At 41.0% G+C, this 13,485-nt stretch overlaps 2 protein-coding genes across 9 annotated transcripts in view; one reads left to right on the forward strand and one right to left on the reverse strand.

The window, feature by feature from the left end:
• Window positions 1-13,485, reverse strand: part of phc2b (polyhomeotic homolog 2b (Drosophila)) — a 160,159-nt gene that overhangs the window by 71,955 nt on the left and 74,719 nt on the right. The window lies entirely within an intron of this gene.
• The window catches only part of anks1ab (ankyrin repeat and sterile alpha motif domain containing 1Ab), a 96,022-nt gene that overhangs the window by 48,290 nt on the left and 34,247 nt on the right, over window positions 1-13,485 (forward strand). For all 7 annotated transcript variants that reach the window (XM_057844925.1, XM_057844928.1, XM_057844927.1 and 4 more), the window contains one exon: window positions 10,107-10,205. In XM_057844925.1, the coding sequence (XP_057700908.1) occupies window positions 10,107-10,205 (99 nt within the window). The remainder of the gene's footprint in view (window positions 1-10,106; window positions 10,206-13,485) is intronic.

Genomic DNA, 13,485 nt, shown 5'->3' on the forward strand with positions numbered 1-13,485 from the left:
AAACATTGGCCCGGCTTTCACTTGCTGGCGTGACCCCGTCCTCACCCGAACTCGTCAGCGAGTCGGGTGGGGTACAAAATCAAATGATACAAAATCAAACGTTTCTTATTTTCAACATTGTCATATGATATTGTTTAGCCACAACTGGATTTATTACCTCATCACTATTCATCCTTCACACAGCCGCTGGAAACAGAAATGTCGTTCAATCAAACTGCAGGCGACGGGGAGATCAGGAATTTAAGATACCGTGCATTGGTCCTAATGGGAAATGCAGTCTTCCTTAAAAACATTACCGCTTTTGTCCACCTGCACCGCTAAAATTCACCAAAACTGAAAGTTCCCTAGTGTTGTTTTAAAAACCCGATCCTTCTCACCCGATTCCGATCGTATGAAAAAAGCTCAATCAAGGACATCCCCACCCATAACCCATAAGAACGTGGACATCACATTATGGTGTCATATACTGGGGCGGCTCCTGTCGGCATTTCCTCTAGTCTGCAGGACTATCACATGTCTGATGGGATTCAGGCATGACTAGGTGTAATTAGACACACTCAAGTAGTAAAACTCGGTGTCAGGATTAGCGATCAGATAGCATAGACTAGGATACCAGCATACTCAGACTCACAAGGGATTCACACAAATACTGGGTGCTACACCTCACATGGCTGATTTGTGTACACTACACCCCTCCCAATTACTTATCTTTCTGATTCTTCCTCCCTCTTTTTTGTTCCTTGGTCATCAGGCCCACCACATGGTGTCAACTGGAAATACTACGAGCTAACGATAGGACCAACATATTCATAGTTAGTGTAGGCGTATAATGTATTTCTTGTTGTTGTTTGTACTTTTTCTGTCTCCCTCTCCTTCTTTTCTTCTGTCCCCCCATAACGCCTTCATGTTCGCTGCTTTGTACTAATAAACGAGACATGTTGAATGATCACAATTGGAGTATGTCAAACTCCCATGCGATACATTAAAACTTTTCAGACCAATTGGACACTCAGATTTCCATTCTCTGTGTCAAGCAGCTGAACAGGACAGGTTAAAAAACACAACAACCTCAACTCATTGACAAAAACAGAGGTCCAATTCATATAAACTGTGAGGACTGTGATTGATCATTAGAGGTCGACTGATATGGGATTTTGAAATGCTGATGCCGATATCTGAAAAAAAAAAAAAAAAAAATTCAGCCGATTGCCGATATCCAAAGATGATTTTGTAAGCCGATATTTGAGGCCTATATACTTTTTTTAAAGAGCGTAGATTATGAAAAGCATTTTTTTTTTTTATTGCTTCAACAGCTTCAAATTCACAATGATTACCTGAGACTTAAAGGATTAATTCGGTCTAGTGCTACCAAACCAACGAACGCAGCACATATTTTTATGATTATTCCCGCTCTGCAAGAACAGTACATTATTTTATTAAATTAAACCCACAAGGATGTCGCGACAAGATGTAAACAAGTAAGAGTTTAAGAGTATACTTGCCATGCTAAAGCTAATGCTAACACGAATACTACTCTAACGCTACAAGTTACATTTAGATTATAAGCAGGGGTGCACATAAGTGGTCCGCATGCGCGCATGCGTAGTGGACGTAGACAAACACGCTGGCCCTCAATGGCTTACATACGCTTTTGCGTACCGATGGCTGACCACTGTATTTGCGGCGGACACGAGAAAATACCTTCTCAAAATGTCGAAGAGGCAGGTCTCACTGAGTAATTATTTTCGTGTTCCCCCACCCCCGTCAAAAGACAGACAGACGACAGAGACGTCACCGGAGCTACCGAAAAAAAGGACTTTTGCTGAGAAGTGGCTGAAGGAGGTACCATGGCTAGAAGCAAATGATGCTCGCACGGAAATGCGGTACAAAATGTGCCGTGAGAAACCCAATGTCGCTGATAAGAGCAGCGCATTTTATGTAGGGTCAAAGAATTTCAGCCATCCAAACTTTGAAAAGCATGAAAAAAACAGAGAGCATGTGGCATTTAAGCAAACTATCGATGTCAGACAAGACCCCACTCGCGCTATGGACAAGTGGCGGAATAAAGGTAATGAACAGCGCCATGCACTGACAAACCCGTTTTTGCTCGCATTTTACAAAGCTAAACATGCACGTTCAATGAGGTCTTATGAGGAGGACATCCCACTTTTACAAAGGCTTGGAGTTCATGTGGGAGTCGCATAATGCCCTTTATTTTGAATTGGAGCTTTTATGTTTATTTCTTTACGTTTCACTTCAAAGTAATGGCAATTTTGTTGTGCCAGTTGATGTTAATCAAGCATTAATTGTTAATATAATTAATTAAAGTTAATTAGCTCTAAGTAAAGCATGTCATAATTTTATCGCATCAGGCGGGTCGGCTCTCAAGCTCAATGAGGACCAAGTCACATCTCCAGGTCCTCCTCTGAGAACCTGGGCAAAAAAAATATGTACACCCCTGATTATAAGGATCACTCAGTAAACACCTTAAAAGACTAAAACAACATTGCATATTCTCTCATGCAAGATTAAAAAAATGTTACAATATTTACAATGCAAGCAAGCCTGAGGCTTCCTGCAGCAGCGTGCCTTCAAGCTGCTACAGGGTCCTTCCAGGGTCGTACCGTCAGTCAGCAGCGACCACAGTTGCCCACACAAATGTCGGATTAAAATTCTTTTCGGCTTATTGTTTTTTTGTTAATCGGCCGATGGCCAATGTTGGAAAAAAGTCCATGAATCGGTCGACCTCTAAGGATCATCTTTGAGTGCTTTTGACGGAATAAGACGTCCGATTCAATTTGTCAGCGGGGTCTGGTTGCTAGCCTCTTTAAATCAGCCAATGAGTTAGATGAGCACCATCTAAAGGCTTAAAAATCCCAAATCTGGACGGGCAGTATAAAAACAGGGTATTAAAAATCCGACTATGTGCTTGAAGCAATTCTGAGGCTGATTTTGAGGACTGGCGGCGGATGAGAGTCACCGTCGAGACGTCCGGCTCTGCATGAGAAGTTCTCCCTGGCGGGCCGGCCTGAGGAGCCAGGGCAAGCGCAGCCACTCACATGAGCGGCGAAGCGCTCTGCCGCCGGCCGTGACGATAGCGCGGAGAGGCAGCTTTTGAGGGATCATAAATTATGAACAGCTGTGTGCCCATTCTCATCATTTTTACACGACGATTAGCATTTTTCGCCCCAAGTGGGTCGCCGGTCCCTTATTCGGGTGTTGCTGTTTTTTTGTCGTATTCTTCGGCGTGTTAACACTTTGTTTTCTCTGTGTCCAAGCTGATAATCGTACATGTCTCTCACCTGGTCGCCATCAATTTTGCAAGTGATGGTGCCATTTTGAACAGAGGGCGCTACAATGCGGCCGTGAGCGGTGACAGCTCTGGCCTTTATGGGATTTGCACTGTGCTATTGTAATTTATGAATTGATATTTTGCACTGTTGCTAGCTAAAATCTGAGTTACGAGCGAGTTAAAAGACTCTTCAATTTTTTAAAATGAGTTTGTCACTAGTAGACGTCCAGTCCATTTGAACTGGGAGCATGGCAGTGAATGATTCGCCGCCACCCTCCCAGTTCAAATGGATTAGATGTCTATCACCTTCAATGGCAGCTAACGAGTTAAAAGTATGCAATCACAAATATCTTCGACCTCTGATCATAGAAAAAATGATTTTTTTTAACACAAAAACTGACACCATTTAACATATTGTAATGTCAGTTATACCCATGCACAAACACACTGAAAAAGTAGAGGACATGTGTATATCTTGATGGGTATCAATGATTTAACGAGAAAGGGCGGGCAAATTAGGATACAAGCATTTGATTGGCTAAAATATTTCCTGCATTTATAAAATTGTCTGACCAAATTATGAACATCCACTTCCTTAAAATAAAGGCTTTTATATGTGTTCAGTATTACACCCCAAAAATTAAATTCTATCTATTTTCAGTTTATTAAACAAGATTCCTATCACTGGGATGTACATAACAGTGTTGTCTAGGGCTAAACGAGTCCAGAAAAAAAAAATCCGATTTTCTGGCCGATATTTCGATTCGATTCACAATTTTCTGTGAACGAATGAATGCTTTATTTTGGACCAATAGCAAAAAATACATAAATAAATAAAATTAGAAAAATAAAACAAATAAACACAAAGCAATCTATCGGTGCAAAATTCACAACGTCATATTTAAAAACATGACATAAAATGACATCCTACCATCAAAAGATTCTAAAAGACTATAACTACTAAATAATAAAAAGTAGGGCTGTCAAATTTATCGTGTTAACTAATTAGTAATTGATTTTTTGAATTAACCACGTAAAAATATTTAACGCATGCGCGGAACGACCCACTCACGCATTGCCGCAAACAGACTACAATGGCGCCTTTTTATTGAGAGCTAAGAGGCAGAGACAAGCGAGTGGAGTGGACACAGCCATTCATTGGGGCCGCGCTATTTTTTGGCAAAAGCTTTGGCATCTCTTCCACATCAATTATATCTATTGTGGCGGGCGACATGGGGAAGAATGATGATCTTTTTCTTAACACTCTTTATTGAACACAACGCAGAGAAGATATACCATTTGCAGCCACTACTGATAGTCATGGTTTCCAACTTCCCATCATGCATTTGTGCCGAATAGTTAAGTCGCTACAGTATTATTTACTGAAAGCACAACAAAAAAATAATATTCCTATCTCTCTCTCAAAAAAAAAACGATGTTGAAAAAAAGAAAAGCGCTCCATGCAAAGAGAACTGGCATTCCCAATCAAAATAGCAATGCAAAATAATACTCAGACTTTGGTCAAACTCTATTCAAACATTTCATTTAGCTCAACAAATACACTAGATGGCAATATTTAGTCACAATATACAAACTCACATTTATCTTTTAAGAATTATAAGTCTTTCTATCCGTGGATCCCTTTCACAGAAAGAATGTTAATAATGTTAATGCCATCTTGTTGATTTATTGTTATAATAAACAAATACAGTACTCATGTACAGTATGTTGAATGTATATGTCCGTTTTGTGTCCATTCCAACAATAATTTACAGAAAAATATGGCATATTTCAGAGATGGTTTGAATTTCGATTAATAATGAATAATTGATTTTTAAGCTGTGATTTACTCGATGAAAAATTTTAATCGTTTGACAGCCCTCATAAAAAGACTGCAATTGTTATGCAGTCCTTTTAAGTTTAAGAAAATCAGTTCTCAGAAGCAGTGACGCTTGGTACAATACATGTCTGAACAGGTAAATTACCGGTAAGTTATACTGTATGTAAAAATAAATTTTAGAAAACATGATTTAACTTTTACTCCAATGCAGCTGTTTACTGTCATCAAACAGACTGAGGGTTGAGCGATATAGCATAAAATTCCTATCACTGCATAAATAGAATGCCTTCACTGTAACAGTATATTACTGGACTTCACTATAATCATTTTAAAGGGATCCTCTGTTTTTAAGACAAGTAATTCTTAAAAGATACATGTTAGTATGAGTTATAATAATTTGATATTAAAACCCCTCTTAAAGTTTTTGTTTTAATAAAGTTTGTAAAATTATTTTAAGTGATAGGTCGCCATTCTTGTTACGTCGCAGTGCGTGACGTCACTGGCCCCGTTGTGGAAATCCCAGCGCGTCACTCGTTAGCTTTCCCAACATATCATCAGTTCTACCCTTCCTATTTGAACCAGATCTGAAAAGTGAAGAGCAGGACAGCACTGTCGGTCGTTCACAAGACGAGCTTCAGGGAAAAATGCGTGCAGCAAATACCTGATAAGACAAAAGTTGGGCAAAACTGGTGATGCGAGAGTCCTGTTGGGAAGTCCGGTTGGGAGCGAGAGTGTATGCTGTCCGGTTTTATTAGCAGATATTCAAGGTAAGCATATTGCGTTTTCAAACTTATCCCAATATAATTATGTAGATTGTTAGCATCCAGAGCTGTCGTGTGCTTACAGTACAGGACAAAGAGCACACCTTGTGCAATCCATGTCTTGTACATTGAAATGCGTGGTAGCTAGGATACGTGTATAAAAGTACCAAAAAGGGGAGAAGTTTCCACTTATGCACATTTATTCACAAAAAATAATATTTCCACCTTGACCACTTTTCACTCGGGAGCTCAGCAGTACGCAAACACGCGTTCCCTGACGAACTCCCAACATTGTTGTAAGGTCCACGTCAGAGTCACTGTCGTCACTGTCGTCACTGTAGCGTGCCATAGTGCTTTAATTATTTAGTATGATTTGGGGAAAACTCCCACGAAGAATAGTCAACAAAAAAGATTGCAATAGTAATCCAAATCTGCGTTTTTACTCACTCGAAGATCCAGGAATTAGACCGATACCATGGCAATGTCGCAGCTGCGATTAGGCCATCGATTCCACCAAATAGACTGATCTGAAAAGCCGCTGTGGTACCGACGAATAAAAAAATGGACAGATCCGAAACCAATATTGCAGACGCGGTGGGACCGTCGGGTCCAGAAAATAGACGGATCCCGTACTTGACTGAGGATCCAGGAAAAATGTTCGGGCGCTAGTTGTAACGCGTGGTGGGTAGGATGCGTGCATACAGGGACCAAAAAGGGGAGAAGCTTCCACTTGTGCACATTTACTCAGTAAAAATAATAATTCCACCTTGACCACTCACTTCACTCCCCTTGTTTCCATTTGACTGGAAATTGCATCCAAAAGCAGCACATCCTGGCATTTTACTTCGCGAGTTTAGGCAGCAATAAGCAATTGTTTAACACGCAAGATACCAATGACGTCATCACTGCGAGCCCGCAAACCATTGCGCCAACTAACGGTCAAAATATGGACTAAATATTATAAAATATTGCCATTGATTTAACATTTTATGTGTTTCTAACAACATATTTTAGTACAAGAGAACAATTGTGGTTCATTAGAGCCTACATGTATTTAAGTTAGAGGATCACTTTAAACAAAGATATTTTTCTGAATGTGTTGTTAAAATCTTAAGTGTAAATATTTCCTGTTGAAAGGGGCAGAAATGAGATTTATTAGTTAGCAAAACAGATGCTGGGTCAGTCAAGTGCACATGAAAGAAATTGTGGCCTTGGCGAATTCAAAATCGCAATTTTTAAGTTCACAATTTTGATGGAAAACTGAATAATCTTTCAGTCCTAGTGTTGAGTATCCCATAAATTTTAGCGACTCGTATATGAGCGGGGCACACTTTACATTTTGATATATTAGTACAGTAAAACAAAAGAATCAATCCGTTTTTACCAACTCAATTGGCACATGCCTTTGGGCCATCTTGGGACGCAAACATACAAAGCGTAACACATGTCTGAGCGGAGTCGTGCCTGCAATGCTCGTTCAAAAAAATAAAAATAAAGACAATTTGGCATACGGGTCAAAAGAGCGATTCTAATTTAGCAAGCGCACGCAGTGAGACGGAGGGGGGCTAGCACGCCTTCATCATCATCATCATCGGCGAGTCGCCGCACATCACGTCAATGGCGGCGCGCGCGGCTCATTAGCTATGCAAGTACTCAAGCGCGCATTTGGCCGTCACGTGATGTCAAAGACGACGAGCGAGAGCCTCCCGAGGCGTCGTCCAACTCGGGAGAATCTATTTCAAGCTTCCATCCTGGATTTATGGCTGGCGACCTTTTATTAATCGGGGCTGCAGTGGGGCTGAGGCCCAGCCAGCGGGATGGAGCAAAGACAGAACATTTTAACATTCTTGCCCGGGAACAATCAATATGCAGCAGTACGCACTGGGGAGGGAAAAACGCTTAGCTGCACATTTTCCTCGCTCGCTCTACGGCTGTGTGTTTGAAATCACTCCCTATTCACCATATACTGTAGCAGTCTGTGTGATACATTGGTTAAAAGTACCAGAATAGAAAGACATTTAACCTACCTTAGAATATGATTTGAGTTCAAGTCTTAAAGTGATACTTTTTTTTTAATATTAAAAAAAAATGCATCTGTTTTTGGACAGACAGGAAAACTCTTCCGCTTTCTATCTTGGTGTTCAAGCATTACGTCATTTGACTAAATCTTCTGAAGATGGTTTGGAAAAAACGTATCGGTGTGACTAGACTAAAACATCTATTTCACGCTCCAGACAATTCTCTGCTTTAGAAACCACAAAATGTTCTTAGTTTCTTTCCCTGTTCCAATGAAAGCAGCTCCACGCATCCACCGAGGCTTTCTTTGTTCCCGACGCGTCGCACCGCATCACATTGATCTCGCCGCGCCATGCACAATTTATTTGACTTCATTGTCCTCCCACTCGCCTCGTGTCAGGGGTGCGCTAAACACTCCACCGTCGCATCCTGAGTCTCGGTTCTACCCAAGAGTGCACTTGAAATGTTGTGTACAGGGCCAGCTCAGGCCATTTGGGGGCCCTAAGCAAAATAATGCCAAGGGGGCCATATTTTTGGCCCACCATTTCAAATGCATACTATGCCAATATTTCGTTTTACTCTGAAACCTGAGGATCTGGATGAAGTCAAATCCTCCCTCCAGAAAATAATGGCCTCTCTGGCCCCTCTGACCAACCTGGAGGCTTCTCTGACTAACCTGATTCAAAGCCAGAATCGGGAAGACATGAAAGAATTACAGCTGATGCGCGCTGAAAACGAGAAGCTCAAGCAAGTGGTTGAGGAGAAGGAGGCTCGCATCAAAAGGCTGGAAATTCTGGCTGATGATCTTGACCAAGGAAGACGCGCAAATGATCTCATCATCAACGCCAGGAGTCTATACAAAAATTTTGAAAGCATTGACGAATATCTACAGAGCTTCAATAACAAGTCTATCTTCACAAACTACACTCCAAAACATTGAAAACATGAAAAAAGATCTCTAAACTCAAGACTGGAATGATGTTTACAATGCAAACAATGTGAATGCAGTTTATGGGTGCTTTATGAATACACTTCAGCATATTTACGATAAGCACTGCCCGATTAAGTTGACTCCCACGAGACAAAGAATGCAAAACAAACCTTGGATGACCAAGACGCTTATCAACGCTTGCCCTACACCAACTTGGACATCAACTGATACAATGAACCCACTCAAATTGACAATATGTGAAATTCCATGGCAATCAATGACTTTTGAATGATATGTGAAAAAAAAAAAAAAAAAAAAACTGATAATAACTGGACTGTAACACAAACATGCTTGACTGTGCGTCCCGGGCTGTTGGGGGACGGGTATCGATAAGCATTTGCTTTTTCCCGTCTTTCCTTTGTCTGTCATCGTCTTTCTTTCGGGCAAATTCCACACTCTGAAACTGCCAATGATTATGATGATGATGACAATGAAAATAAATTCATTCATTCATACTACGATCAGCGGAAGCCATACATTTGCCGTTGCCGACAGGTGACAACTTGCTTGGCTTTACTTGATTTGCTCCGGGCCTTCGCCCTGCGGCTAATGGCAATTACCAGTACAACATATTGACAAGCTCAGCTGACAACAGCATTCAAGTCGGAGTGTCTTGCACAACAACATCAACAACATGCTCTATTACCTTGATACTGTTGTTTCTTTTCCTCTCCGATTTTCTTCTTCTTTCGTTTCTCTGCTCCAGAAGGATAAATTCTCTTTCACATATTCGTGCATCTATTTTCCAGGCAAGTTTGAGCACCAATCATCGCAAAGCAGGTTCAATGTCACTCCCCAGGTTGCCAGATTGTAATGACAAGAAAATGGATGTTTGCATAGATAAACGGCAATGCGCACCACATTATTCACAATGCTCTATTAACAACGTATAAAGGGAGGTTACCAGATTGGGGGCCCCCTAGTGGTCAGGGGCCCTAAGCAGCTGCATAGTCTGCGTATAGGCTGGGCCGGCCTTGGGTACAGTATGAGAGGGGACGTCATGGCCTGTTTTTACTAGTGATCAGTCTGGGCTCCAGCACTAAGTCAGCGATGATAGGCTTATGGGACATGTATTATAGAAAATGGGTTTATGGATTCTCAGTCGATTCTAAGTACTGGTTGGTGGAATCAAGACACGTTTCCATGTCTATGCGTGATAATGAGTGTGGTTGATTTTGTATGCATCTCCTGTCTGTGCACGCGCAGGGAAGTAACGTGATGGAGGACCAGGATCTCCGAGACATCGGGATCACCGACCCGGGACACAGGAAGAAAATCCTGCACGCGGCACGCGGATTGCCCAAGGTACTCTAATGCCATCATATAACTCATGCCATTTTCTTGACTTAACCTTTGACAATGATAGATGGCAATTTCATCTGAAGTGGGAAGGCAAGCAGTGATCATGCACAAAATATATTGGATCTCTATCGCTGTCTATGGTGGTCAATAAGTGAATTCACCTTCTTTCTCAATGCAGCTCGTGGAAGAAAAAAAATACAGTTGTGCCATGACATATGAACGCATTGACATGCGATCCTTTTGATATCCGATGTAAAATTTGACTCGTCATTTGTCTTGATATATGTCAACATGCTCGAAATACAACGATTTACGACAGCGTCGCCATTGCATTTTTTTCCCGCAAGACGGCAGCACGGCGGATTTTCTTGTGAGAGAAATCAGCATGGGTCTCAAGAAGGTTAGTGCAGGTGGTGAAAAAAAGGAAAAAGGTGAAGCTTATCATTGAAATTGAGAAAGAAAGGATAGAAAAATATGAGCGCTGTGTGCGTGTCGGTGAATTGGCTCGACAATACGGCCGGAATATGTATACAGTCTTGACGGTCCTCAAGCTATCAAAAGGGTGAAAGCATCTAAAGGGACGAATATCCTCTCTAAATGTCGTAGCTCTATTTCGGAGGAGATGCAACACCTTTAGCCGATATGGATTAAGGTTTAACCTGCCGTCGTCTCCGACATCCGTTCACCAGTCTTTTTAAGTTGACAATAAAAATGCTTTTCGATTATTATTATTCCGATTTGTATTTATAATTAATTTGTTTTGCTATGTGTAATTACTATTTGTAATTGGACCTGCACTATTTATTTAAGATTTAGCGTAGGTTTTTGGGCTGTGGAACAAATGAATCGAATTATAATGTATTCTTATGAGAAAATCCAGCTCAAAATAAAACCATTTTGACTTACAAACCAGGTTTGGAACGAATTAAAATCATAAGTAGAGGTACCACTGTACACCCTAAAATACAGTTCGAGACATCTTTTACTTATGAATTCACCAAATCCTCGTCTTTGGGCTTTAAAAATAAATACTCTCTAATTACTGTAGTCCTTAATGACAGCAGACGATTATCGTAGATAATCGAATTAAGGCAATGTCTAACATAGCAGAGTATTTGGCAAAAAGAATAACTTTTTCTACGGTTTGGCCTATCATCCACACGCACACGCAAATTTAAACGAGGTTCTTAAAAACTGCGCCCTAAGTGAAGTTGTGCGACTTCTGCATTTGTGGTGCCATCATGTGGACACTGATACCGAAGATTTAACTGTGGAAACTTCACTGACTGCGACCAATTTTGTCTCTACCTCAACCAGTGTTTACATTTGGAGCATATTAGACAGGTGCTTTTTTGCTTCCATTTATGTACAAATTCTTGCAGTGCTTCACTTTGAGGAATACATGCAAAGGATGGAGGGAATTATGGACAATTATTTTTCACGTATCGCAGTGTTACTTTTGGCACCCATTTTAATTAGTTTTATGGACAAAAATACTTAATTCGTCTGTATGTTTAATATTTTAGTCATTTCACAATGTGTTCATTTTCATCTAATTTTACTCAACGAAAAAGTCGACAGTTCTCAAAATGTTTTCAACTATAAACTTAAAAAGTTTTAGTCCACGGATATATAAACACAGATTGGCTTGCTAAAATTTGCTTAAATATATTATTCTAAGTAAAGGACGTCAGCCAAGGTCGGCCTCCCACATTTTAACCACATCAAATCTGCCCCCCATTGCAAAAAGTTTGGACACCCCTGCTCTAAATTGTCCGTAGGTATGAGTGTGTGCGTGAATGGTTGTATGTTTCCTTGTGCCCTGCGATAGGCTGGCAACCAGTTCAGGGTGTCCCCTGCCTACTGCCCGTAGTTAGCTGGGATAGGCTCCAGCACCTCCGCGACCCTCGTGAGGAAAAGCGGCATGGAAAATGAATGAATGAATAAATAAAAAGTTTCCAACAATTTCGAATGAACATTACAGACGAGCACATAACTGTAGAGTCTACAAGGACATCAACGTTTTCATCATGATAATACACACTAGGCAGGAAAAACCATTATTTGCAGTTAATTAAACTCACCTGGGCGCCACGAACTGTGTGTAAAATGTTTTCCAAGAGTTTAAGAAGACACCGAGTCACTGCGCTAAATGCTAATGCTAACGTGAATGCTATGCCTACGCGAACACTATGTTAACGCTACAAGTTAGTTTAGTGTGTCGTGATCACTCAGCATACACCTTTAAAGGCTAAAGCAAAATGGCATAGGCAGGATAAGAAAACAAAACTTACCAAGCAGCACCTGACACGTTTCACAAAAGGAGCCTGGAATGGGCACTCGCATATATTGTGAATTTATGACAGAAACTATGGCGAATTTTCATCTCGTTCTCGTGTCGTCAGACGACAACTGGCATCCATCTTGTTGTTTTAGTCTCCCAAAACGTTTTCAGCACGTCATCGTGACGTCATTGTCATGAAAAAAAAAAAATCGTTCGTTGACCTATATTTTCGTTAACGTCATCAATGATGAAAAGAAAACACTAGCGCATTGTTATGAATGTACTTAAAAATGAATTGATGCAATTGGCTGTGGAAGCTTTTTTTTTCTCTACAAACGTGCTGGAGTGATTTTTTTCCCGACGTATTAGAGCAGGATCCTCAGTTTTTAAAAACCCTGCTAGGGGTAGACATGGCCTCAGATACATGCAAAGACATGCTTTTCTTCGGAAAATTATGATACAGTTATATCATTACATAGTAGTTGTAGTCCAAATTTTCTCACAGCATAATTTTTGGTTTTAACTAAAGATGCACCGATACCGATACTAGTATCGGCAGGGGACGCCGATCCGGCCCGAAATGGTGGTATCGGTATCGGTGAGTACCAACAAAGACGGCGCCGATACCATTTACCGGTCCATTATTATAACATTTGACCACAGCCTTTTTCTCCTCCTGGCGCTCACTACACTCTGTCTCTGTGTTGTGTGATGACACGTGAACACCAAGTAGCTATCGCTATTGGCCTGCTCCAGACCAATGAGAGCGGGCCAGTAGCCATTCCTGACCAATCAAAAGGGGGCTTTTTCATAAAACAAACCAGGAAATATGGCGGTGCCGCGGCGGTCGGGAAATATTTCCAAATAGAAATCCCGTCGATTAAAATCAATGGCTGCATGCAAGATTTGAGGCCTGAAAGTTTGGAGATGTGGAGTTAAATCGGCCAGTTTCAATACCTCGAACTTGATAAAACATTTGAAGACGAAACGTGAACGAAC

The sequence above is a fragment of the Corythoichthys intestinalis genome, chromosome 9 (genome assembly GCF_030265065.1).
Source record: "Corythoichthys intestinalis isolate RoL2023-P3 chromosome 9, ASM3026506v1, whole genome shotgun sequence".
NCBI lineage: Eukaryota > Metazoa > Chordata > Actinopteri > Syngnathiformes > Syngnathidae > Corythoichthys > Corythoichthys intestinalis.